Source organism: Triturus cristatus, chromosome 7 (genome assembly GCF_964204655.1).
Source record: "Triturus cristatus chromosome 7, aTriCri1.1, whole genome shotgun sequence".
Classification (NCBI taxonomy): Eukaryota; Metazoa; Chordata; class Amphibia; order Caudata; family Salamandridae; genus Triturus; species Triturus cristatus.
The window spans coordinates 778,957,358-778,983,014 of NC_140590.1; the positions used below are offsets into that span (position 1 = coordinate 778,957,358).

A 25,657-nucleotide genomic window follows, 5' to 3' on the forward strand; every position below is an offset into this window, starting at 1 on the left:
CCATTCCACAGAGACCCTCCCACTAACCGCGAGTGGCTTGGTAAGGTGAAATCTTACCTCATAAGACACCCCTGCATCCAGCCGCCCTAGAGAAGAGAACCTGAGGTGTACCTATGTCCCAGAGCCCTCCAACTTAACTGCCCATCTGTTGGTTCCTTCCAGAAGTCTTCCTGGACCGAGCCTGCAGCCAAAACCGGCAATCCCCATTGAAAACAGGGCACCCAATGCCAAAACAGCACCCTGCACCTGGCCGCCCCTGTGGGGCACCTTGCATGCTAACTCTGACCCCCTTTACCCTGAGCCCAACACCAGGAGCTTTGCTCCCACAACCTTGTGGCCTGCTTGTGAGCAGCTACCAACCGGAGGCCCCCTATCCCCCATTGGATAACATTGGGCCTCAGCACTCTGCACCCGGCCGCCCTAGTGCCCCTGAGGGTGTTCTGAGAGTGCATCCTCAAGCCTGGGGGAACTCTGGTTCTAACCCCAGAATACCAACTCCAACAAACCAGCACTTACCTGCAAACTGATTACTTCATTTCCTCCCATAGGATTCCATTGACTGCTTCTCCTTGAAAATTCTTCTAAGTTTGGGGATGGTTTGTAACATTGAAAAACTGCATATGTGTAAAAACTGAAGAAGTTACCTTTTGTCTAGGAAATGTCTGTGTGATATCTAGGTTTATCACACTGATTAGCAAAAGTAACTTTAAAAGTAATGTAAAACGTAACGCACACAGTTACCTGTAAAGTAACTGAAAGGTAATTTCGAACTGTTTACTTACCTGTAAATCAACCAGCTGCATTTAAACCAGCATTCAACTGTAAATCCCTGAATAAGATTTTTCAAAGTATTATTTCACTTAACTGCACCAGGTCTGGCTTGGTTTTAGAAATAAAAAAACTAAATATTTTTATACAAAAAAATAGGTCTGAGTTCAGTCTGAGTGTGTGACATTTCTTGCCTGAGTGTGTACAATAAATGCTTAACACTACCCTCTGATAAAGCCTGGCTGCTCGCCCACACTACCACAAATAGAGAGTACGGTGCTATTTACTTTTACCTCTGCCTACCTTGGGGTTCCACTGGACTCTGTGCACACTATACCTCATTTTGGTATAGTATATACACAGCCAAATGCCTACAGGGGGTCTCTCAAACAGGCGATATAATTATGGGCGAGGCTTAAAAACATTTATGCTAAAAATCTGTGCTCAGCATAATGTGCCACCCGATTGGTATTTCGCTGCTTATATTATTGCCTCACCATAAGTAACATTACACCTACAACAAGCTAGAACTATTGGCTATGTCAAAGGTTGTTAGTTGCATAAGATAAATATACTACATGCATACATACAAATATGGCTTTGTTGTATATAATATTGGAAATGCTTTATTTTAGTTGTGCAAGAGGTTGTGGCGTATTGGCTAGAGCTGCCAACTTTGGAGCTGAGGAAGCAGGTTTGAGACTCTGGGTCGGCTCGACATCCTCTGTTTCTGGGCATATCACTTAATCGTCCATGCCTACCAAAAAATAAATGTAGATGTCCTTGTTGGTGCTCATGTAAAGCACTTCAAGTTTAGCAAAACAGAACTGCAAAAAAACAAGTCCCATCAAAACAGTGAACAGCTGCAGGGTTAAGATTTTTTTTCGTGTCTGAGTGTGATGGTGAAAATGGAGAGCCCGCTAGGGACTCATCTTGGCGCCTGCTTTTACGGACTGCTGATGCTGAGCATCAGCAGGACCCGGCACACTTGAAGCACTGCTATTATCGCATTAATCGGGGGTCGAGGGTGAGGAAATAATGCGCTGATCCTGCAACAAACTTCCAGTCTTATGAATAGGGTTGCCAGCTAATTATTTTGATGTCCCAGATGGTACAAAAATAAGCACCGTTTTTTAGCACTTCTCTGTGCATACTCCAAAAACAGCAAAAATAAATATTAAGCACTTTTAATTGTGTTCTAGGGCTGCCTGAATGATCCATGACTAATAATTAAAGGGAACAAAGACAGAGAAGTCACCTTATTTCGTGTCAAGGAAAGGTTTTTGCAGGCTCTTTAAACAACACATGGCTGGCATTTTTCTTTTGACGACCTTAATTTGTATTCCTTTTCATGAAATGCATTCCCCCACTACAGTAGTAAATTTAAAAAACAATGTAAGGAATAGGCAGAGTGGGGGCCCAGGACGTAGTGGAACCAGAAGAAAAACTAAGCCTAGGTAACCAGTTTACAAAGGTATGTAAATATGCAAATTGTCTTTAAAGACTTGTGAAAAACTCTTGTGTGCCGGAGATGAGACTCCAGACACTGCCGAGCCCACAGCAGCTCGAGCTGCAGCAGCCCAGGCTGAGACACATGACGGGGTGGGGGGGGGGGGCTGAAGCCCATTCTGCCCAATGGGTGTTGGGCGCCTGTGTCCAGATATACAATTAGCTATGTCCTTTGGGCATTGAGATGCTCCATGACCAGTCTGAGGACCTTCGTGAAGCACCATGGGCTGAAGAGAGGCTGAAAGGAAGGGTTGTGAACTGAAACATTTGGCCCATATGAACTGGAGGAACCACCTGTGCGGTGAAAAAATGGGGATAGATAGATGAGCATCCAGACGGACCAGCTATTCCCTGCGGCTTAACAGGGTGCAAAGGAGATGGATCCCCTCCATTTTAAAATGGCGCTAGACTAGCCACTTGTTGAATTCTCGTAAGTTGATAATCGGTCTTTGCCCCCAATCTAACTTGTTGACTAAAAAAGGGTTTCTTATGAAGCCCTGTGTGTGAGGGGTAATTGGGCAGATGGCTCCTTTTTCGAGCAGTGAAGAAATCTCTGCATCTATCAAATCCGCCTCTTGGCGCAAGCATTGCAGAGGCCTGGGTTGTGTACCCTGATAGGGGAACCTCAAAACTCTATGGGAAACCCCTGACTTGTTTGCAAGACCTGTGCATCGCGTGTGATAGATTGCCAACTGTATAGAAAGGACGCCAGGCGATCCTATACTCTCACTAGAGAAGAAGGTTGAACACTCACCAGCATTGGAGACAACATCAAAGCCTTTGTATCCTTGACCTCTCAAGCGCCGTCTGCAGGATTGGTAAAAGTTGCCATAGTGGGCTTTGTCTTGATACTGCCCACGTGAGAGACCTTCCCCTCTGGGAGCATTTTGGGAGTAGGAGCAGCCGACTGAGCGGTGCCTTCCTCGGCCAGCCCCACGGAAAAACCATGAGGGAAATCCTCTCTTGATTTAGGGATTTGTCTTTGTCAAGGGAAGTAAAGGTACTGACTAGTTTCCCCAGTTCCTTGATAAATGGTTCCCCAAAAAGGCCTCTCTTAACCACTGCCCCAGCCTCTGAGTCTGTCAGGTCTCCTAACTTTGGATACACTTTGATAAGAAAAGAATGCCTCTGCTCTGTGGACAGAGTGCAATTGGCATTGCCCATAAAGACCAACTCCCGTTGCGCCCACTCAGTGGGCATGTGGGGATAGAAGGTCCCCTAAAACCTTGGCATCGTTAGCCAGGATCCTGGTAGCGGGTCTAGGGTGTCCAGGGGTTTATTCTGTGACACCCGCCAGGACCTGTCAATGCCCTTCGTGGTGTCTTAAATTTTTTTGACAAAAGTGGCCGTTGTCGGGTCTAGCTCAGAAGTTAGGACTACTTTGCCATCTAAGGATGGCTGCAGGCATTCTGCAGTTACGGGCGTCATCCCCAGTGGGGTTCTGATCCACCCTGCCACAGAAGTTGCCACCTTATAGAAGGGTGTCCATTCGGCAGAACGGGGGTGTATGAGCTCTCTTCGAGTCTAACATGTCAGACCCTTCATCTTGAGGGGAGGTCTCTGTGGCTGAGGGTATAGGGGAAGGGCACCACGGGCACAAAGGCTCTGGTTCTGTAGTAGGGGATCTCTGTGTATAGTCATAATCTAGTGAATAGTCCCGCCCATGTGCGTGGACCCCGGAGCAATAAAAAATAATCTCTAAAGGTGACAAATCATGCAGACCTGCATACACCTTTAAGAGGGAATTTAATTTAAAGACAGATAATGCAGCCTATACCCACAGGCTACACTGTCCAGTACTTCAACTAGAATTCCACCAACATCCACAAACAGCACTGCCTGTCCAGCTTTTCTCCACATAGGAAAAAATCCTGCCTCTACCAGCAAAAGCCTCTGGAATGATAGAGAGGAAGGAGTGGACAGACAAGCCCCATAGGCTGCCATTATGTGGCTTAGAACAGGATACTGTGCCTTTAAGAAAACTTGCCAGATTTCCAGAACTTTCCCCAGTATCCCAGAATGCCCAGCAGGTCCCTTTTACTTTCAGTTATTTTTTCCGGCTCCTGCTAGCAGGACCCTGGAGCATTGAGCTCTCCCCTTTCCAAGGGTTTATTGTAGTTTTTTGTCACTTTTTCAACTGCTTAGTGGCTGGTACTGTCAACATGCCTGGCTTGTTCGACAAGTGCCCGGAGTGTGGTAGAAAAAAGGCTAAAACAGATCCACACGAGGTGTGTATAGGTTGCCTTCCCCAGTCCCACGTGCCTGAAGACTGTGAAATCTGCCACTCGTTCTCAGCCAGGACCCTGAGGGACAGAATGAAGATCAGGCTTCAAGTCCTGGAGGAGAGGAGGCTGAAGGCACCAGGTGGGTCTGGAGGGGCTGATTTGGCCCATACTGAGGCCTCTGGGGGGCTCCCCAGGGGCAGGAAGACCAGTAAGTGTCCCCACTTCCCGTCGACGGCGGCGTCGAGGGGGATGACTACCATCTGTTCGCCGTCTCCCCAGGGCTCTGGGGAGAAGCGGCGTCGACGGTCGACGTCGAAGGACCTGAATAGGCCACCGTCGACGACATCGGCATCTTCTGCGACGACTACGTCGCCGTCCAGCAGTCGGCGTCGAGATCGGACCCGGCGTCGGTGCTCGCCGTCGAGGGGAGATCGCCGTTCGCCGTCGGTGAAGAGGAGAGGTTCGCCGGCGAGACGAAGATCGCCGGCGAGACGAAGATCGCCGGCGAGGAAGAGAGTCATCGGGATCGGTGTACTCTGTGGTGTATACGCCTCCTCGGATGCCTACGCCACCGCCGACACCGCCTCCACCACCACCGCCAACACCACCTCCACCGCCGCATCCGGCGCCACTGCCTCCGCCGCCCCCACCTCGTTCGTTACCACGCGCTCCGTTGGGGCCGCCGGCAGTTCCTCTGCGGTCGGTTTCCCTTCCGAGGCCGCGACGTTCACGGTCGCGGGGACCGGCTAGACCAGCGGGCAGACCGAAGCCGAAGAGGTCGCGCTCCCGCTCTCTCAGGAGGAGAAGATCGCGGAGCCATGGACGGTCGTCGTCGGACTCAGGACGACGCCGTAGGAGGCACAGGTCGCACACGCGGTCCTCGACCAGAGATTTTTCACCGACGCTGTCGGACTCGCCGGGGACTAGGGTGTCTCCGGTGGACGATTTGGTCTCGTTCCAAGAGGTGCTGTTGAGAGGGGCAGCAAAGTTGGGTATCACGGTGACGGTTCCAACACCCACGACGTCCGTGATATTCGAGACACTTCATAAGAAACATCTGTCTCGCCCTCTACTGCCTCTTGTACCAGGACTGGTGGAGCCCGCGTTGGAGCTGTTCCTCACTCCCGCGGTCACGAAAGCCGCCCCCTCCAGGCTCATGAAAAAGTATAGGGCCCCGGAGTCGGACCCTACCTTTTTGAGGGTGGACCCGAAGCCGGATTCGGTCATCGTGACGGCGGCGAGGAAACAACATGCGACCGCTCCTTCATCGACGGTCCCGCCTGACAAAGAAAGCCGCTGGCTGGATTCTGCGGGCAGGAAGGTGTGTGGGACCACCGCCACCACCATGAAGGCGGCGAGTGCAGGGGCGTTGTTGGGGCGTTACGACCGGGCCCTGTGGGAGTCCCTGCAGCAGTATGCGGACCTGCTGCCCCGGGACAGGAAGGAGGACTTCTTGGAAACAGTGCGCGAGTGCATGCTGGTTTCGAATCAGGTGATCGGCGCGGCGGCGGATGTCTCCTTGTTGGCCGCCCACGCCTACTGTCATGGCATCCAGCAGAGGCGGCATTCGTGGCTGCGCCTGACGTCCCTCAAACCGGAGGCGCAGCACAGAGTGGCCAACCTGCCCTTCTCGGGGGAAACCCTGTTTGGGAAACATGCGGATGATGAGATGGCCCGCATGAAGGCGGAGGCGGAAACCCTGACGGCCGTCGGGTTGGAGAAGGCCGAGAAGAAGAAGCGCCCGTTCCAGAGGCGGTTCGGGTCTACGGGCAGAGGGCGTGGGCAAGGTTCGGGACAGCAGCAGCACCAACAGCAGCAGTTCCGGAAGCCCTTCCAGAAACGCCAGAGGGGTAGAGGAGGCCAGCAGGCGGCTATCACTACCAAGGGCCCGGCCGGGTCTCGGCCCTGAGCGGTTACTTCCCCCTCAACCGTTACCCACTCCAGTGGGGGGAAGCATTCAACTTTTTACGGCAGAGTGGAGAAAAATTACTCGGGACAAGTGGGTGCTGAATATTGTTTGCAATGGATACAGTCTTCGGTTTATCAGCCCGCCTCCAGCGATGCCGCCGGTGAGCTCTCAGTTCCATCTGGGAGAGCTCCAGGCGGAGGCAGACATCTTGTTGAGAAAAAAGGCGGTAGAAGAGGTACCTCTGTCTCAAAGGGGAACAGGTCTGTACTCTCGGTTCTTCCTCGTTCGCAAGAAGGACAAGAACGAGTTCAGGCCCATTCTGGATTTGCGACAGGCAAACAAATGGATTCGCAGAGAGAAGTTTTGCATGCTATCGTTGCATCAGATTTACCCTCAGCTGCAACGGGGAGACTGGCTCTGTGCCATAGATCTACAGGATGCGAACTTCCATGTGCCCATAGCACGGAAGCACAGGAAGTTCCTGCGATTCCAAGTCGGCACCAATCACTATCAATACACAGTACTGCCATTCGGGCTAAAGTCTGCACCCAGGACCTTCTCGAAGTGCATGGCGGTGGTGACGGCACATCTGCGAAGGAACAAGGTGTTTGTCTACCCGTATCTGGACGATTGGCTGATCAAGGCATCATCCTACTCGGAAGCGCAAGAACACTTCCGGTGGACGTGCGCTCTTGCACAAGCTGGGGTTACACATCAACATGTCCAAATCGGTCCCGACTCCGGTCCAGTGCATACAGTACCTGGGAGCCTCCATCGATACGCGGTCAGCAAGCGTGTCTCCTTCGGAGGAGAGACGGTTATCACTCCTTCGGAAGGCTCAGGACCTCAGGACTGCTCCGTCGACGACAGTGAGGAAGGTGTCTTCGCTACTGGGATCGATGGCCTCCTGTATCTTCCTCACGCCTCACGCACGGCTACACATGAGACCACTGCAGGAGTGCTTGGAGGATCAGTGGGATCAGAGGACAGGTTCTTGGGACGACAAGATACGACTGTCTCTACATGCTCTTCAGTCTCTGAAGTGGTGGTGTTCGGCGGAAAACCTCCTCCAGGGGGTTCCCTTCCACAAGGACATTCCCACGAAGAGTGTCGTGACGGATGCGTCTCTCCAAGGCTGGGGAGCGCATTCCGGGGACTTGCAGATTCAAGGAAAGTGGTCCCCTTTGGAATCGACGTACCACATCAATTTCCTGGAACTCAGATCTGTCTTCCTGGCACTGAAGGCCTTCCTTCCGTCCTTCCAGACCAACTCGCTGCTGATACAGACGGACAATACAACCACGATGTATTACCTCAACAAGCAGGGGGGGGTCGAGGTCGCGCACTCTGTCGCAGGAGGCGCAGGCGATCTGGCACTGGCTTCTGACCAGAGGACTGACGATTACGGAGAGGACTGACGATTACGGCCATGCATCTGCCAGGGGTGCAGAATGCTGGGGAATGCGTTATGGATCGATTGGTCGAACAGCTTTCTGTACGCTTTTCCACCCATTCCCCTGATTCCGGCAGTGCTCATCAAGCTGTCCCAGTCCAGGGCGCGGATGATCCTGATCGCCCCGGAATGGCCCAGGCAGTGGTGGTTCACGGACCTACTTCACCGGTCTCTCCTTCCTCACATACGGTTGCCGTGCAGGCCGGACCTTCTCACGAAGTTCGGGGGGCGGATGGTGCACCCCAACCTCTCGTCTTTGAGTTTGGCGGCATGGCTCCTGAAATAGTGCAATATGGCCATCTGAATCTACCAGACGATTGTATGGACATACTGAAGGAGTCTAAGCGACCTTCCACTAGGACATCCTATGCCTACAAGTGGAAGAGGTTCTGTATCTGGTGTAAGTCCAAGAACTTTGATCCGACGACATGTAAGGAAGATGTCATCCTTCCGTACCTTTTACATCTGGCGCAGTCTGGCCTTAATTTCCATTCCATTAAGGTTCATCTGGCTGCTTTGACTGCTTACAGGAAATGCCCTTCACAGACTTCCTTCTTTCAGATCCCTGTGGTCAAGGATTTTTTGGAAGGCTTGAAGAAAGTGTTTCCTCCCGTCAGACTTCCCTCGCCTTCCTGGGACTTGAATGTGGTGCTGTCCAGACTGACGAAGGAGCCTTTTGAACCCATTCACAAGGCTTCATTGCAGCACCTATCCTGGAAGGCGGCGTTCCTAGTGGCCATTACATCGGCCCGCAGGGTGAGTGAACTTCAGGCATTATGTTGTCAAGAACCTTATACTGTATTTCATGCTGCTAAGGTTGTGATGCGTACTCACCCTAAATTTCTTCCTAAGGTTATCTCTGACTTTCATGTCAACCAGACCATAACTTTACCTACGTTCTTTCAGAATCCCTCTTCACCAGCGGAAAGGTCTCTCCATTCTCTGGATGTTCGGAGGGTGTTGAAATTTTATCTGGATAAGACCAAGGATATTCGTAGGTCTGACCAATTGTTTGTTAATTATGGATCAGTCAGGACCGGTCTCGCGACCTCTAAGCAGTCCATTTCTCGGATTGTGTCCTGCATACAATTGTGTTATCAAAAGGCTAATAAGACCTTACGGGGTAAACCTAAGGCTCATTCCACCAGGGGCAAAGCTGCCACGACGGCTTTGCTGCGTAATGTTCCTATTGCGGAAATCTGCAAGGCGGCTACTTGGAAGTCGGTCCATACCTTTGCTGCACATTACTGTCTGGACTCGGATGCCAGGGCAGATGCTCGGGTTGGGCAGGCTTTGCTGCGAAATTTGTTCGCACAGTAGTGGTTTTGTCTTGTTTGTTCTCCACCGCTGTTGTTGTGTGGGGATGGGCTTGCCATTCTATTCACTAGATTATGACTATACACAGAGATCCCCCTACTACAGAAGGAGTAGTTTCTTTTCTGTAACTCCAGTTCTGTAGTAGGGGTATCTCTGTTGTAGTCATAAGCGCCCGCCCTCCTCCCCGGTGGAGAGATAATTATTCATATGAAGAATGCTACAGGTCTGGCGTGCTACGCCTTCAAAAAGAACTGAAAGTAAAAGGGACCTGCTGGGCATTCTGGGATACTGGGGAAAGTTCTGGAAATCTGGAAAGTTTTCTTAAAGGCACAGTATCCTGTTCTAAGCCACATAATGGCAGCCTATGGGGCTTGTCTGTCCACTCCTTCCTCTCTATCATTCCAGAGGCTTTTGCTGGTAGAGGCAGGATTTTTTCCTATGTGGAGAAAAGCTGGCCAGGCAGTGCTGTTTGTGGATGTTGGTGGAATTCTAGTTGAAGTACTGGACAGTGTAGCCTGTGGGTATAGGCTGCATTATCTGTCTTTAAATTAAATTCTCTCTTAAAGGTGTATGCAGGTCTGCATGATTTGTCACCTTTAGAGATTATTTTTTATTACTCCGGGGTCCACGCACATGGGCGGGACTATTCACTAGATTATGACTATAACAGAGATACCCCTACTACAGAACTGGAGTTACAGAAAAGAAACTACTCCTTCCTCGTCCATGTCTCTGTGTACATAGCCATCTGGGGGTAGGGAAGATACGGAGTCTACTAACCCAAGTGTGGAATCTCCAGGCGCTTAGGCTAGTTGGCCCTGATTCAGGAATGCCTCTCTGATGCGTGCAAATGTGTTGTGATCCACCCCTTCCTCCCGTGTTTGCTTGGCTGGTATGAGATCCCCATCAGTGGGCTGGGCCGCAGGGGAGTGGGCAGGGGCTACAGTGCCCCGAATCTGGGCCAATTTTGCGCATTGACGCGTAATCTGCTGTGATGAGCGCTGTTACATGGGAGCCATGGCTTCTACCACAGCGTGGTAAATGGAGGCATCTACAGCATTGTAAAATGAATCGTCCCATGGGAGGGCAGCTAAAGGATCCTGTTCATAAAGAGCGTCACCATCTTGATCCATGGCCAGTGATTAATGGGGCACAACACAGAGGGACAGTAATAGCTTAGTTTAACTTGTTTCTCAGAAGTACAGTGCAAATATGGAGCCCTTAGGACCTGGGTTCAGCACTAAGAGCAAAGGTATAGCCAGGTGCACTGGAATTATGCAGCAGGAGAAGGCCAAATTATGCGGTAAATTTGAGTAATTTATGCAGCAAGAAGAGCCAAATTATGAGGCATATTTTATAATGATATTTCTTCATTACTTTGTCATTTTTTAGGTCTCGTCTGAGCCAGCGCATGCACTGTCTCAAGCGAGACATTTAGTAAGCGGGTTTTGAAAGTGCTACCCAGAGGCTTTAACTAGCCACCAGTTTGCTGTTACGCGCACATGCGGCCGTGTCACTTTCACCTCCGTGCGGCCATTGCTCTTTTTTATTTTTATTATGTGCATTCCTTGCGGCATCCTTTCCTTGCTCTCCCAAGCGCCTCGCTCCGCCCCTCCCCCACCACAGAGCTTTTAAGTTAGGAAAACACGAGCCCTGTTTTATTTAAAACCCCACCGAGTAGGGGCTCCCAGCCTCTGACCTCAGAAACAGCAATACTTTAGCTGCACATCAGTTTTAAGTACACGAGTGCCACGCTATGTTTTAGCGCGGCACCAGCTTTCAAGTTTGAAAAACAGAGCCAAGTTTTATTTCAAAACATCACTGAGCAGGGGGCTCCCGGCAACAGACCTCACAAACAGACAATATTTGAGCCCACTTTATTTTGAGCTTTCGGTCCGCACCGCTCAAACACCTTCATTGTAAAGGCATCTAACAAACTTAAATAAATGCACGTCGCAGCCTTGCGGCAATTGTGTACAGCGTGATTGTGACACCTCTTTTAAAGGGAGCATGTCAAGAGTTTAAAGCCCAAAGCATGCACTGGGTAACCATGCGTCATGCATTGTCAGCACCTCAAGCGCTGCCCTTTGCTTTGCTAATATGTAGTGAATTCTTGTTAACGCCTGTGAACTGCAGATGACTTGTGACTCCGTATTCTGTCATTTTTTGTTGTTCTCAATTTACTTCCAAAGTGTCCCGTTTAACACTTTGTACAACGACAAACAACAACATAACACTCCCTTCCAAGCATATCCGCCTACCCTTTTGCTGACCCCAGTGCCTAGACCCACGGGCCCTGCACAAGAGTGCACTTTTTAGCTGGCCTAGTTTTCATCTTGCCCAATTACAGCTGTGAAACCTACCTAAATGACCATCATACATTGCTTTTAGTCTTCCACAGTGACAGAAACCGACTGGGGGCAAATCGCACTTCCTGGTGAAAGTGCAAAGTTGTGCAGTGTTGTGTTCCGATGTAGGATTTTTCAAAGCACTTGTTTTTTCCCCCTGTGCAGGTGTGTGGGCGTCGCAGTTTTGTTCAATTATTAGATTAAAACCGAATTCTTTAACCATTCTGTCGGCGCTGCATGTTTAATAAATACCCTATCTTAATATGGTAAACTAAGCGAAAGACCTAGAAACAAGCTAACCTCTACTTTCTTTGTGAAAGATGGAGCTCAGCTCACACGTCTACCTAGAATGATACCTCCTCCCAGAACACTGTTTGTATCCAGCTCTTTCTAACACTCAGGTAGCATTTTCTTCTTTATTTCGTTATTCCTCGCTGTACTGGGTCAAAACTGCTTTGAAGTGTGTGTGCTTTGTAAACCGAGCTTATACTTGTACCTGATGAGACCATGGTGGCTATGCTTTAGTAAACAGCAAGTTGTGCACAAGCACCAGAAACGAGGAGCCAGCGTAGCCATGCACATCATGGGCCAGCTTTGACTTAACTGCTTCAGGTGCTGTATTATCAACCGGTCTGTGTCTATTTTAATGTCACTTTTTTAATCTGCATTTTTTGCTTCCTTTTGGGTTTAACCTCTCGTTTCAACGTACAGATTGAGGGGTAGCTATTCCAGTTAGTGTTGTTCAAATAATATTTCCCACAAAATCGCAGTGTTTGTCAAGTCCACTTTAAAGGCTGCCTCGCCCCGCGTCGTCCTTCGGTCAGTGTTGCTGCTGCTTCTTTTGTTGATCCTCCTTTCCCCTCACCCTCCCATTGTCTGCTAATTCTTCGCCCCACCTCTCACTCTGCCATTCTTTGTGTTACCCCCTCCAACCAAAAATAAAACAAGCATTTGTTACGCCTTAGGTCTCGCTTTTGAGAGATTTTGTGCTATTGGCATTGTAAATGACAATGCCTTTTATTTATGTGTTTTAAAACATGCACTAATAAAAGGCATTGTCACTTACAATACCAAAAGGTCAAAGTTTCGCTAATGCGAGACATATTTGTTGTTGAATTCCCCTGCTTGCAGACAGTATGTGCACATATATGCCTGCAAGGTCTCCCACACCTGGTAGAACAATTATGCAATGTGTCTTTTACTAGTACAAAACGGCACCAATTTACAAACATGGGCAACTTTTTTAGCTGTCGAACGAATAGCTTGAAATCACTAATGGGGGGCCACTTTTATTATGGTGTCTGTGGCCTTCTCTTTGTCCAATTTTATCAGATTCATAACCAACGTTTGCTCTTCCTCCAAGCTGTGACTTTGCACTGCTCTAAATGCCCGGAAGAGACTAATGTAGTAAATGCTGTCAAACAGGCTTCCACTAGAGACCGCTGGTATTTAGGTGAAACCTACACACAAACAAAATTTATCACAAGAACCCACTTCCGCAGCCTCTTACGTTTTATCCCCTTCATTAATGCTGCTGTCCGAATGTTTAATGACAGTGAGGAGGTGGTAGTGGGCATTAGAGCAGCACCGATGCCTGCAGCCTCCACTGCTGCTTCAGCTTATGTTGCATCTTCCTGTGGTGGCGTCTGACATTTTAAAGAGAAAGTGAGGCTGAAAGCGAGGCTGTTGACTGGTACAATTTCTAATGTGGGCATGTGCGAAAATGGTCACAGAAGGAAGTGATCTAAATGTTTCTGATTTTATGTGCTTTCAGACACTTGGCTTTTTCAGGCACTAATCACAATTTTAACAAGCATTGGCATAGCCAATAGGTCTCGCTTTTGGGACCTTATAAGTATTTAGTTATGCAGCACAATATCCTTGGTGCAACAACATCAACTGTTGCATGGCTAAACACTTATAAGGTCCCAAAAGCGAGACCTATTGGCTATGCCAATGCTTGTTAAACTTGGTAATACTATCTGGGTATTGGTTGCACCGTCTTAGTACCTGTTTAACATCCAAATAAAGCTATATGCAACAGAGGAGATAACTTCAGCTTTGTTGAAGTACCTTCCATTATGCAGCAGCACTTCTCGCTGCATTTTTAGTAATTTTTAATTTTTTTGAGCTAGAAACGCATTCTCTTTGTAAAATCTGCAGATTGTGGCGGATGATAGATTATGCGGCAAATCTATAATTGGGCAAAAATCGCCCAGCTGCACAATTCTCATAATTCCGTTGGCCCTGGTTATAGAGCAGTTATTAATTGGGTACCTGTTTAGTGCAAACCCAAGCGCGGCGCTCTATCTGTGCCTATTAATAGGGGCTAAGCGCGAAGCGATATCAATTTGGGTACTGGAGTCAATAGTAGAGACTCACCATCCGAGGTGTCCAAGCCCTGGAGACACCACCCCCTGGTTCTTAATTTTAATGGTGTGCTGAGGCCACCTATGAGCGTGTCCCATACAGGCTTCACAGGCGGTCAACAATACAGAACCCAGTGGGGCGACAAAGCAGGCACTCAAACCAGACCCTCCGGCCGTCTGGTAACAATCAATTCAGGCTTGCAAGCCTGTACAGACCCAAGATGGGGGTGCCACTCACTAGGGGCAGGTAGAGGCTGTGGCAAACAGCATGTGGTTCTGGATCCCCAGTGACCGGAATTCCAAAATCGCGCACTGTTGGCCGTAGAGAAACAGCGCTACCACAATGCCCCCTAGCGGGAGGAGGATCCCACCGCACTCTACCACTGCTAGGAATATATAGTATGGTCGTGTAGGAGCGCAAAGCGTTCCTGCATTGCTAAAACATGCACAAGAAATTAAACAGCTCATGCAATGCAGAAAAGATTAAAAAACACTTCTCTGCGCTGCGAGCAGTAAAGAAAGAGGAGTTGATGACGGAGGCAAAGGACTGTTGGAGATACTAGCCTCTGATTAGACACCTACTGCATTGTGGGACTGTTGGACATCATTTGTTGGGCACCTTAGTAAGTTTTGTTGGTGGTGGGGAACCCACGTCTCTCCAAATTTCAATATTAAAGAATGCTGAAGTCCACTCTGTTTCTGAGCTGCTATGATTTCCCAAGATAATGTGTACCTTGGAAGATGGCCACCGTACACCTTTTCAGTGTCACTTTTGGTTGACCCTGCTACCTCGCTGTTGGTAATACATCGACTGTCTCTTTGCCTCCGTTCTCTTACTTAGGCTTGCACTTGTATTTTCTGCACCTGTTGGCATTTCCTCCTAGGGCCAGACTGGCTGTTCCGGGCATCCGGCATTTCCCTGGGAGGCTGGAAGGATGAGGGCCAGTTTTGCAGTGGTACTGCAATATCTGTGCCCAGTAACAAAAGCAGCAGTGCTTCACTGTTGCACTGCCTCCTGTCCTCACCCTACCCCCCAACCCGCCCGCGCCATCCCAGGAGTTGGCCTGACTGAATTGCCAGGGCTGCTTTGAGTTCCCAGTCCGGCCTGTTTCCTCTATTGACCATGCCTGTACCCAACTGTGTTGTGTTCAGTCCATTATTCCCTTGTCTGCCACTGTTACTTTCTGCTTCTTGTGTTCTATAGGAGTGATCATTCTTTTACTGAAAAGCTGTATCCCAAGAGAACCTCCTTACCCACAACTGTGCTAATGACAACACTGTGGGCATAGCTGCATACAGCAGACTTAGTGGCGTTGTGAATGTTAGACACCTGTAAACCTTCTGTCCTGAGGCAGCAGTTCCTAACTTGTGGTTTGGGGACCCTTGGGGGTCTGCGACACCTAATCAGTAACTTCTTAACAAATGAAATAATAACAGTAAGGTGTATATAAATATGCAAAACATTCTGTAAATGTGAAGGAATTTGAAATTGGAGGCTAAAAATGTAGTTGTTGTCCTCAGGTTGTTGTCTGGGAACAGTGCAAGTTCATCAAACAGAATATAGTATGAATGATGGGTGATGTCAGTTAAATTTTGAAAACCTCCAACTGGAACATTAAAATAAAAAAATGGCGTTTTTTTCTAATATTTGTTTGTGAATTATTTAAAATAATTATTTGCCTATTTGTTTGATGTATTCTTATTTGAGTAATTTTGTGTATTGTTTTGCAAGTTAAACTCATTAAAACTGCTTAGGCCAAGTTGCCTGAATTACAATGATCACTCAGTGGGGGTCCCCTCATTCCAATAAGGATTCAGTGGGGGTCCACAGAAGTCAGAAGATTTAGAACCACTGCTCTAGGGGACTGTTTGAAAAATGGTCTCAAATTTGAGTGAAATGTAAAAGAGTGACTGATGGAGTTGTACTGTCTGGATACCTTACCAAAAAAGATTACTCAACAGAGCTTCATAATGTTGCCATATTTATCTTAAGGACTACACTTGGGAGTGAATCCTTCTCACTAAAACTTCACTCCCATTTCACTCCAAAATAAACCAAGAAGAAAGTACAGAAAACCTGCTGAGGTTTTTTTCTCCCGGTTTCATTATTTTATCTCTGTCCTTCCGAATCCTTTCAACTTGCAAATTGTTCCCATTTATAAATGTTTTTATATATAATTACGCCTTAGTATTACCTCTGTGCCATGTCCTTTAAGGTTTTTATTAATATACTTGGGTCTGATCGTATGCAATATGTCGCAGGAGGTCAGCAGGTATGTCCATTTGTTAAGACTCCTCTTCATGAACCTTTTGTGTTTTTGTTTTCAGGAGCTGAAGCTCCCCACCTACCATGCGCATTCACCACAGATTGGCATGCGGCGATACTTTGCTGACCTCTTGGCTATTCTCTGCAACCGCTACCAGCTCTGCCCTACGGCGCGGCACCTCGCCGTCTACTTGCTGGACCTCTTCATGGATCACTACGATGTGGCAATCAAGCAGCTGTATGTCATCGCGCTCTCCTGTTTGCTCCTTGCAAGTAAGTGCCTTGCTGTCTACACAGAGTTATCTACTTAAGATGGCTTTTGAGTAGTTGTCTGGAACAAGTGCTCAATCACGTTATAATTTGGTTGCGTTAGAGGCACTTTATGCGTAAGACGTGGACACTGCATCTGTTTCCCACCACAGTGAGCCTAGCCTGCACTGAGAGGCACAAGGATTCCATTGCAAATGTCTTATTATAAATAATGGTACGTGCCTTAGTCATGTGTTGAGTGTCAGTTGGAATCACTTACTTGAACTGGAAAATGGACACGCTTGTATTCATGTACTGCACAAATGACACTAAGACTTGCACAGGGAAAGAGGTTCTGTCTTTCATGTGCTCTGGCAAAGGTGGACGCAATCCTCTACGCACACTTGCATTGGGGTGCTCTCCTGTGTGTCCCCTGTAAAAGTGCAACAGAAAACAAGGTGATGGCCGGAATGCTTGAATTAAAATCAGCCACTGGCAAACACTCAGGCCGCCTCCCTATCCATAGTTTTTCCCACACCATGGCACCGCAATTTGGACCTCCGTCCAGCCCGAACTGCCAAGCCAGGTCGTCCCTGAACTGAAATACAAGCATACTAGGAACGGTTTCACCCTATTTTGGGATCTTTAGGCAGGAATAGCTTGATTATAGCAGCACAGTGTGCACAAAACCCACACCTGGGCATGCCTGTCACACTTTGGGCCTCAACTGCAACAACAACAAGGTGATGGATGGAGTGCTTGAAATAATCTTAGCAGCCACAGCAATTCAAATATTCCATCCATCACCTTGTTGTTGCAGTTGAGGCCCTAAGTGCGACAGGGCCAAACGTAAGTTTCATGCATACTGTGGCTGTAACCAAGCTGTACCTGGATGATGAGCACACAACTAGGGTGAAACCGGTCCTGGTTAGCTTGTGGGTTGGTTCAGGGAGGACCTGGCTTGGCAGTTCGAGCTGGACTGTAACTTGGAACAGGGTCAAGAATGAATTGCATATTACTGGGTCCAAGCTGAGGTGGCATGGTATGCAAAATAATGATGGATTAGGATGCGGCCCAGCGTGATTACCAGTAGCGAAGAATAGTTCAAGCATTTCATCCTTCACTGTTTTGTATACTTACTGTCTCACCCTGGGAAAGTGGGCATTCTCTTCGATTATGCATGTAAAGAACATTTTCCTACTGATATTGTCACTGTACTCCCTTGGTACTGAAAGTACAGCCCGGCAGACCATCCTAGGCAGCTCGCGGACCTTTCACCGAACCACATTTGAAGCAGCCGGGCTCTCAGTCAAACAAAAGAGGCCCGCTGGAGCATGCGTGATAACAATTTCCCTGCGCATACTCCAGCGGCCCTATTTTGTGTTTCTCAAGAGCATTGATGATGATGCACGCCTGGCACTGGCGGGAAGCAAAGGCCCCTTTAAAGTCAGCTGTTGCACATTCACAGTTGACTTTGGAGGGGCCTTCTGAAAGCTTTCTGCTGCCTTTGCCGATGACGTCGCCATCCACAGCCTGCACTTTTCAACCCCATATGCAACCTTTTACGGACTGCAGCAGGGGGGCTCTTGTGGATTGGGCTAGCCTGTGCCCCTCCTCATCCCCCCGCACCCCCCCCCCACCCCCACCCTTGGAATTACCAGTACAAGATGGCGAGGAAGGAATCCCTATTACTCTTGGGCACTAAAATATACATTTTCAGATACAGTTCTACGGTCTTGTTGCATAAAAGTGCCCATGGCTCTAAGGTTTGGGCCTTAGGCTTAAAAATGGTTTCTGCTTTAATGTGCTTTCAGGAATTAGTCTCTCTTCTGGAAGCAATGTTTTAACAACCTTGCAGTCTGAAACAAACATGTTAGTTAAAGATTCCTTACCTTAGAATTACCCCCAGGCGTCCGACTGGATCTGGAAAGTTTTTCCGTCAGCTGTACCCCTGTGTGTTGGAAGGTGGCGTTGGTCGGCTCCGCCTCCGTCGTCTGCGTCGTGGTCCCCGGAATGACGTTGCGCCAGCTACTTAGACTCTGCCCTCGCGCGCTGACGTCAGTTCTTTCTTTTTCCGTGCCGGCCAGCGCAGGCACGGGAAGAGCGGTACCTCGGTCAATTTTTGAGTAACTTTTTCTCGACTTTTGTCGACTTCTTGTTTCGAGTCTTCGACTACGAATAGGTGCACGAGGGATGCCCAGTTTCAAGTCCTGCGGGTCCTTAACCGACTGTCGGTGATGGATCCGCACCTCGTGTGCCTCTTTTGCCTGGAGTGTGACCACGACCCCAAGTCGTGCTCTGACTGCCAGTCAATTGCGCCAAAGGTTTTGCGGGAGTGGTCCCTAAAGCTGTTTGAATGCCGGCAGTCGGCTCTAGAGGGCGGTCGAGGGACCGGTCGCAGAGCCACCATCGTTCCAGTTCGAAATCCTCGAAGTCTTTGCACTCGGTCGGGTAAGTCGAAGCATAAGGAGAAGCATTGTCGCTCTTCGACTTCTCCTTGTTGGTCGGCCGATCCGACGAGGCACGCAGGTGGTGCCCCTCCCGCGGAGCCCGAAGGGCAGACTCAGTTTCCCTCCCTTTCCGGGACCCAGAGCAACCCCAGCCCAGCTTCGTATGTTCTACGAGACGATGCATGCCATCTTTGGGCAAACCGACTACCACCGGCGTGCCTTCGGGCCCCGCAGACTCTGTTTGGGGTCCTAGGTCTTTGCTGCAGGCGGCTCCGGCGCTGCAGGTCCCCTTCGGAACCAGGCCTGGATCCGGATCGGCACTGGTTGACCTGGTTATGCCTCCAACTATGCTTCTCATGGCACCACTACCGTGTTCGGTGTCGGTCGGCTCCCCTGCCGGCATCGACCCCAGCCTCCATCCTGACGTGGACACGGAGCCGGACCAGCATCGTCCGACGCCGGATCTGGTGTCGGGTGGGGTTTTTATGCCCCTGTTCACTCCTGGGGTCCCTTTTTAACAATGGCATCCAGAGGATAAGGGCTGAGAGGGGTCAGGTGACCCTTTGACTGACCAGTTAGACACTGAGCAGGACCGGACAGAGGAACTGGGGGATGCCAGTGGTTTGGACACCTCCCCTGACCTTGGCATGTTGTCTCCTCCTACCGTGGCTACGGAGGAGGGAGCGTCATACGCAGTGGTGTTGTGTAGGGCGGCCGAGGCTCGCAACCTCGAGCTTCCTACGGTGGCGGTCAGGACTAACCTGGCAAAGGTGTTTCAACCGGCTGCGAGCTCTCCGGTGCCCTTGCTGCCGTTAAATGAGGCCCTCACTGACGTCCTTTTGGGCACGTGGTCCAAGCCCAACACGGGGACAGGATGATTGCCCAATGCCACCGCTCGGCTCTGGGTGACCCCACTTGGTAGTTCAAGCTTCTACCTCCACGAGCGCCTTCCCTACCGCTCCACCGGAAATGGAATCCAAGAAGCTGGACCACCTTGGCAAGGAGATTTTCTCTTCCGCCAGCTTAGGACTGCGGTCCGTAAAACTGCATGCCTCTTTGGCCGTTATTCGCACTCAGTGAGGGATACAGTGGAGCAAGTGCTGCATCAGTGTCCGGAGGAGGCCCGGGCAGTGCTCTCCCAGGCTGTTGCCGCCAGGATGGATGCAGCAAAGTATACGATACGTTGTGGGCTGGACACCGCCGACTCTCTGGGCAGGACCATTTCAACGTTGGTAGCTCTTCGTCGCTATGCCTGGATGAGGTCCACTGGCTTTTCAGGGGATGTTCAGAACACTTTGATGGACATGCCATTTGATGGCAGTCGCCTTTTTGGCGACAAAGCAGACAACGCTCTAGAGCTCTTCAAGGACTCACGGGCTACGGCCAAGTCCATGGGTCTCTCCACCCATCCGGCGCAGTCTGCTTTTCGCCCCTTTCGTGGCTACGGAAGGGGTGAACCCTACGTCCCACCCAGAGCCACAGGCCGCAGCAAGTTACCCAACCTTCGCGCGGCTGGGGATGTGGAAACAACCAGCGTGGTTCCGGGGGCCAGTGGGCGGGCCAGTCACCAACCCCTCCTCTGCAGCAGCCTCCAAACCCTCCTAGTCCGACCTTTCAGGCCCATCAAACACCAGTGGGCGGCAGAATTCGCCATCACCTCCCCCACTGGCACACCATCACGTCGGACAGATGGTTTTTGCAAATTGTCCGAAAGGGCTACTTTCTCCCCTTCGAAACTACCCCTCCAGCCATGCCGCTGTGATGCCACCACATGTCGGAGGATCATCTGGCCCTTGTCCAGCAGGAAGTTACGGCTCTTTTAGCCAAGGGAGCCATTGAGCGTGTTCTTGTCCCAGAAGTAGGCCGTGGTTGTTACTTCCACTACTTTCTGATTCCCAACAAGGACAAAGGCCTGCGTCCTATCTTGTACCTCGGGGACGTCAATCGCTTCCTCCGGAAGGAGAAGTTGAAGATGTTGATGCTTGCTCAGGTCTTGTCTGCCCTCGACCCGCAAGACTGGATGGCAGCGTAGGACTTAAAGGATGCTTATTTTCACATCCCCATACTGCTGGCCCACCGGCGTTACCTATGGTTCACGGTAGGCCACGAGCACTTTGTTTACCGTTCTCCCCTTTGGCCTTACCTGCCCCTCGGGTGTTCACGAAAGTGATGGTGGTGGTCGCAGCTCATCTGCGCAGATCAGGGGTTTCAGTCGTCTCCTACCTCCAGACTACGGCCGACCTCCTGCATTCGCTGGGGTTCTCCATCAATGTGCCAAAGTTGCACCTGATTCCCTCTCAGAAGCTCCACTTCATCGGAGCGGTTCTGGACACAACACGGTTTTGGGTCAATCCTCCTGAACAGCGAGTCCGGGATATTCGGGCTATGAGTCCGATCTTTTAGCCTCCATCCTGGGTTTCGGTCAAAATGACCCTGAGGCTGCTGGGCCTCATGGCCTCCTGCATCCTTCTGGTTGATCATGCCAGGTGGCATATGCGGGCTCTGCAGTGGGACCTGAAGTTCCAGTGGGCGCAGCATTAGGGGAATCTGTCCGATTGCGTCCAGATCTCAACGGGCACTGCTCAACAACTGCAGTGGTGGCTCACAAACCAGGATTGGGTCAATGGCAGATCCCTCTCCCTTCCCCAGCCAGACCACACTGTGGTGACTGTTGCATCCCTTCTGGGATGGGGCGGCCACATGGGAGAGGCGGAGATCAGAGGCCTCTGGTCTCCGGCGGAGTCTGGATTCACATCAACCTTCTGGATCTCCGGGCGATTCGTCTCGCACTGAAGGCATTCCTTCCCTCTGTCCGGGGAAGAGTAGTGCAGATATTCACGGACAACACCACCGCCATGTGGTACTGTAACAAACAGGGCAGAGTGGGGTGGTGAACCCTATGTCAGGAGGCCCTCCGCCTCTGGACATGGCTGGAACATCAGTGTATTTCCTTGGTGGTTCAACACCTGGCAGGTTCTCTGATCGCCATGGCGGACGAACTCAGCCGCAGGTGCTTGATGGATCACAAATGGCGTCTTCACTCGGACGTGGTGCAAGGTCTCTTTCAACAGTAGGGAGAGCCTTGGTTAGATCTTTTCGCCACCGAATAGAACGCGCAATGTCAGCAATTCTCCGCGTTGGAATCTCCAAGGCGCACTCGCTCGGTGACACTTTTTGTCGCAAGTGAAGTTGCGGTCGGCTGTACGCCTCCATCAATACCACTTCTGCCCAGAGTGCTGAAGATCAGGCGCAACCGGGCCCTAGTCATTCCTGTGGCTCCGGATTAGGCACGAAGAGTCTGGTATCCCGAGCTGCTCAACATGGCCATTGATCCTCCGATCAGACTGCCTCTTCGGGAGGATCTTCTGTTGCAGCAGATGAGGACGGTCCTCCACCCGAACCGGTCCAGTCTCTACCTCCTTGCATGGAGATTGAGCGGCGTCAGTTGACTTCTTTCGACTTGCCTCCTGAAGTCTGTGACGTAATCTTTGCAGCCAGGCGTCCCTCCATAAAGATGGTATACGCCTGCAGGTGGAACAAATTTGTGACATGGTGCACAACAAAGGCTGTGGATCCCCTTTCTGCCCCTCTTTCTGAAGTACTCTTGTTACTTCTCTTTTGCCCAGCAGGGCTCTGCTCTGGGCACTATCAAGGGCTATCTTTCAGCCATCCTTCGGTTGCCAGATCAGCCTTCTCTTTTCAGGTCCCCTGTAGTTAACCGTTTCCTAAAAGGCTTGACGGATCTTTTTCCTCCAATCCCCTTCGTTATGCCTCAGTGGGACTTGAATTTTGTGCTAACCTATTTAATGTGTGCTCCCTTTGAGCCGCTACATAACTGTCCTTTATGTCTTTTGACTCCTAAAACTGCTTTCCGGGTAGCTATCGCTTCTGCTAGAAGGGTGAGTGAGCTCCAGGCTCTTTCTTCAAAACCTCCTTTCCTGTCTGTTCATCCGGACAAGGTGGTTCTCCGGACCCATCCATCCTTCCTTCCTAAGGTGGTCTCTGCCTTCCACATCGTGCAGACTATTACTTTGCCCCCCTTCTTTCCGCATCTTTAAAGGAGAAAGTGAGGCTCCAGCGTCTGGACCCAAAACGTGCGCTCTTTCTATCTGGATCGCATTAAACAGTTCCGCGTGTATAAACAACTTTTTGTTTGTTACGTGGGTGTAAAGAAGGGTCAGGCCGTACACAAATGCATTATTTCTCGATGGGTCGTGTTGTGTATTAAGGCTTGTTACTCTCTGGCTAAAAAGGAGCCTCCAGTCAGGCTACGCGCTCACTCCACCAGGGCGACGGCAGCCACTATTGCCTTGGGAAGGGGAGTGCCTCTGAATGACATCTGTCAGTCAGCTACATGGGCATCGCTGCACACGTTCACCAAACACTACTGCCTGGACAGCCTAGTCCGGAGAGACTGCTTCTTTGGCCGTTCTGTTCTCCAGGATTTTCTGGTGCGATCTTGGTTCGCAGACCCACCTCCGGGGTCTGTATTGCTGGGGTATCTATTCTAAGGTAAGGAATCTATCACTAAAGTGTTTTTCAGATGCACAAGCTACTTACCTTCGGTAACAATATATATCTGTAAGAAACATTAGTTAGTTATAGATTCCTTACCGCCCCACCCATCCATCCTCCCCGTTCTGCGAGGTAATTTCTAGGGTTAAGGACATCCTTTCAGGGCCCAGGTTTTGTGCACCAGTGATCAGTGTCTTGCATGGCTCTGCGTTTCTGGCGCGGAAAGAATGATGACAAAACTTTCCGGATCCACTCTGACGCCTCGGGGTAATTCTCAGGTAAGGAATCTATAACTAACTAATGTTTCTTAGAGATATATCGTTACTGAAGGTAAGTAACTTGTGCCTTAGCAAAACACTCCTGTTTGTATAGGCAAAGTGCAAAGCTATCCTTGTTAGCCTTTTACAGATCATTCCACGCATAAAATCCTGTTACATGCTGCTGTATCAAGTCAGGGTCTAGCACACATTATCAATTCACACAACTTTTAGTCAACACATCACTGATCACGGTCATACGACCGTACACATAAAAGGAGTAGCACCTTACTCAACCAGCCATAAAGCGCTTGGTGCTCAGTCCAGAGCTAGGAAGATGCTTCAGAAATTCGGACTACAATATGCTTTCCATTTGAAAGTGCTTTGAACTCTGTGTCTTTAATCATGTCATATTATTAATGGCATTCTTTCATGATGGTTGTAGAATAATATCTAGGTTTACCTGGGTGACCATTGACTGTTTTAACCGTAATAAACATTCACGTACATATTTCGATTATATACTCTGATCCTCATTATGGGAGAGCCTGTTACAGATACGATAAATACTCTTATTACAAAAAAATGTATCTATTTAAAAATTAGGAATAACATGCGTGTTTGATGCTTTCCATACTACTACATGTATTGGAATTTAATTGAGGTGGTGTTTACCCAGATTTTCAATCCCTGTGCAAACCAGAATTTGGCTAAGATTTAGAGTTAAACTCCCCTTTGTGATGAATGCCTCTGTTTCGGGACTACCTTGGACTTGATTGAGTGAGGCTGGTGGTGGTGGGGTATTTACTGTGCCTGGTAAATATCAACACCTGGGACGAGGGCGGCACCAGGGCCGGTTCTACATCGGAATGACCCGGACAGCGCCCTGGGCAGAAAGAAAATGTGGTATTTGTTGTAGGGGCAGGGGGTCCTTGCGGTGTGATGGCAGGAGGTGTGTGGAAGATGGGGGAGGGCAGGGGGTTGATGGAGTGATCAAATTTACACTGGGGTACATTAAGGGCTCATTACAAAGTCTTTAATTGGAACCGATTGAGACCAAGTGGGATGAAGGAGCTGCTGTTTGTATGACATTGTCAGGTATCTCCCTGCTGCACCCCTCTGAATATTGGTGCCCCAGGAACTGGGCTCGGCTCGCCCATACCCAAGGCGGGCCCTGTCGGGCACTTATCAGATGTGACATGCTGCATATTCTGAGTATGCCCAAGAAAATGGTGAATTGTACAACGAAATTTTGTGTTCTGTACTGAAGACTGCATGTATCAGAATTGATCAGGTTTTCCCTTCACCTGAAGGGAAGCGTCTGGCAGATGGGAACTATGAGAGCCTACCCAGCCCTCCACCTATCCTGACCCCCAAAGATTTTTAAACCAGCTATCCTTTGCGGACCCTTAGAGGCACTCCTGTCTAAGCCCCCTTCTTCACCATCCTCTCAGCCACTTAAAGTACACTTAGTGGCGCCTATGCTCCCTTACCACAGTTACGGCAAGTGCATCCAATGGACCCCTTGCATATTCTTTACTGGCTGCCAAGCACAGTGTAAGACCCCTCCGCCCTTCCATATATTACCTGCCAAGGTACACACTATGCCCCCCCTTAGTCCTCCATATAAACTGAAACACATCCAGTGATAATCTCCATTTCCTCTCTCAATGTCTGAAGCAAACTCAGTGGCTCCCATCGCCTCCTATCCTACATCCCGGAAGAACATCGGATGCCCCCCTTTACTGTCCCCACAGTTGCTCAAAGCACATCCAATAACCCTCTCTGCTTCTTCTGTTGGCTGCCCAAACTCAATCTATGGTCCTCTCTGCCTCCTTAACCCTGCTCACCCAAACAGCGCTCCTTTACCCATTTGCTTGAGGCATGCACCTATTTATCTCCCTCCTCCTTTGAATGCCAATAGTAACTTTGCCTGCTGTATTCCAGCCATGCAAAGAAGGGGAGATGCAACCCCTGGCAGTGGGAGTAAAGTGTAAAACAAAACTAAAAACTGAAATGCCT

The 25,657-nt window shown here is 49.7% G+C and overlaps 1 protein-coding gene across 1 annotated transcript in view; it reads left to right on the plus strand.

The window, feature by feature from the left end:
- Positions 1-25,657, plus strand: part of LOC146810540 (cyclin-J-like) — a 207,714-nt gene that overhangs the window by 77,392 nt on the left and 104,665 nt on the right. Inside the window, exon 3 of the mRNA XM_085617580.1 lies at positions 16,227-16,437. Within this exon, the coding sequence (XP_085473706.1) occupies positions 16,227-16,437 (211 nt within the window). The remainder of the gene's footprint in view (positions 1-16,226; positions 16,438-25,657) is intronic.